At 50.5% G+C, this 1712-nt stretch overlaps 1 protein-coding gene across 1 annotated transcript in view; it reads left to right on the plus strand.

Annotated features, from left to right (window-relative positions):
- Positions 1–1667, plus strand: part of UGT1A6 (UDP glucuronosyltransferase family 1 member A6) — a 95885-nt gene extending 94218 nt beyond the window's left edge. Inside the window, exons 3-4 of the mRNA XM_045294345.1 lie at positions 1092–1179; positions 1648–1667. Of these exons, the coding sequence (XP_045150280.1) occupies positions 1092–1179; positions 1648–1667 (108 nt within the window). The remainder of the gene's footprint in view (positions 1–1091; positions 1180–1647) is intronic.
- Positions 1668–1712: the final 45 nt, after the last annotated feature.

Genomic DNA, 1712 nt, shown 5'->3' on the forward strand with positions numbered 1-1712 from the left:
ATGCTATACTGCACCCTGACTGGCTCGTCTCCTCCCCAAGACCATTCTGTAAGGGGATGTCCAGTTGCCTACAGACGGGCTTTGTGTCTCCACTCTACACTCCCCCTCTTTCACAATGATATGATTTTTTTGTTCTTTGATGCCTGATACCTGATCCCTTTGACTCCTCGTGATCACCCGGGCTGGTGTGCTTCTTCCATGTGGGCTTTGTTGCTCCTCAGCTAGGTGACCGCTTGTTTACCTTCAAGTCTTTAAAACCCTAGACACTATATCTTTTGGTAGCCGGGCACCATCAGCTTTCTTCATATTTACTTATGCACCTGCTTTGTCTTCAGCAATCGTGTCCAGAAGGTGAACATCATGGAATGCCAGTTTAATAGAACAGAGTGTTCTTGCATTCAGGGAGTACTTGAGTGGAGGCCCAATGTCCATCTGCTCTCTTAATACTAAACCTATAAATATATGCACATAGATTTCCCTCTCGTCATATATAAATGTTTACATATGTACATGCCTGTATTTAGACCTCCAAAATGTCCTTTGCCTCCTAGTTCTTTCCTCTATTTCCTTTCACTTTCCTCTTGTCCTACTATCATGCTCAGCCTTCATTTGGGTTTCAGTAATTCCTCTCGGTTACATTGCCCTTGATGAAGCCCTACCAGGATTCCTACACCCTCCTCGCCATCAATTTTCGATCACTTGTTGTTCCCTTGTCCCTCGCACGAACACCTAGGTGCCTGAGCCCTGGAGTAAGAAACAGAATGGAGCCCTCCTGCTCGCGACCTCTCCCACCCCTGTAGGAATCGTCCTTGCTCAGAAAACCCTGACTTCTAGCTATTCTCAAATTCCTGGCCTACTCATGGCAACCCTGTAGGACAGGGTAGAACTGCCCCCTGTGAGATTCCCAGAATGCAGCTCTTCACAGGAGTCGAAAGCCCCGTCTGGTTTCAACAGCCATCCTTTTGCATCGTGGCCCAACTCGTAACCACTACGCTCCCAGGCCTCCTTGTGTAGCCATTCTAGCCAGGGTAAACATCCATCACTCACGTGCAACCTTTCAAACCTCTTTCCTCTTTTGTGCTCTCTTCAAGGTCCTGTGGCGGTACACCGGACCCAGGCCATCTAACCTGGCCAAGAACACGAAACTCGTCAAGTGGCTGCCCCAGAATGACCTCCTTGGTACGCTGGGGGGACTTTGCTGCATCAGACCAACCAGTAACCAATTAATTCCGAGTCACTGCTGACTCATGCCGACCCCAGTGTGTGTCCTGGGAGAAGTCTGCCCCACGGGGCCTTCCAGGACTTCTGGGAGGTGGTCCCTAGACTTTTCTTCAGGAACAGCCTAGGGTGTATTCGAACTGCCCACCTTTTAGCCAGAAGCCAAGCTTGTTCACCATCTGCCCCACCCAGGGACCCTGAGTCTAGGCCCAGCTAGGTTAAGGCAAGAAAATGACTTCAACTGGGTTGCCGCCAGGTCTGTTGAAAAGCTTGAAAATATGATAGGTGGCCTAGCCCATGCTGCTTCAAAAGAGCCTTCGTGGTCATCTTTTCTTGTGCTTCTGGTCAAGGCAGGCACAGCAATCTGGGTCCCATTCAACAGCTCCCTTGGGTGCGGTTGAAAGACATGGGCCACATTCTCCGTGTCAGTCTCACTCCGGCTGTGCTAGTGGCTCCAAGCCCACGCATCCCGTTTCCACGCCCCACGACCCGCC

This window comes from Echinops telfairi, unplaced genomic scaffold, assembly GCF_000313985.2.
Source record: "Echinops telfairi isolate 266 unplaced genomic scaffold, ASM31398v2 ScPeMD7_3;HRSCAF=10, whole genome shotgun sequence".
In the NCBI taxonomy this organism is placed as follows: domain Eukaryota; kingdom Metazoa; phylum Chordata; class Mammalia; order Afrosoricida; family Tenrecidae; genus Echinops; species Echinops telfairi.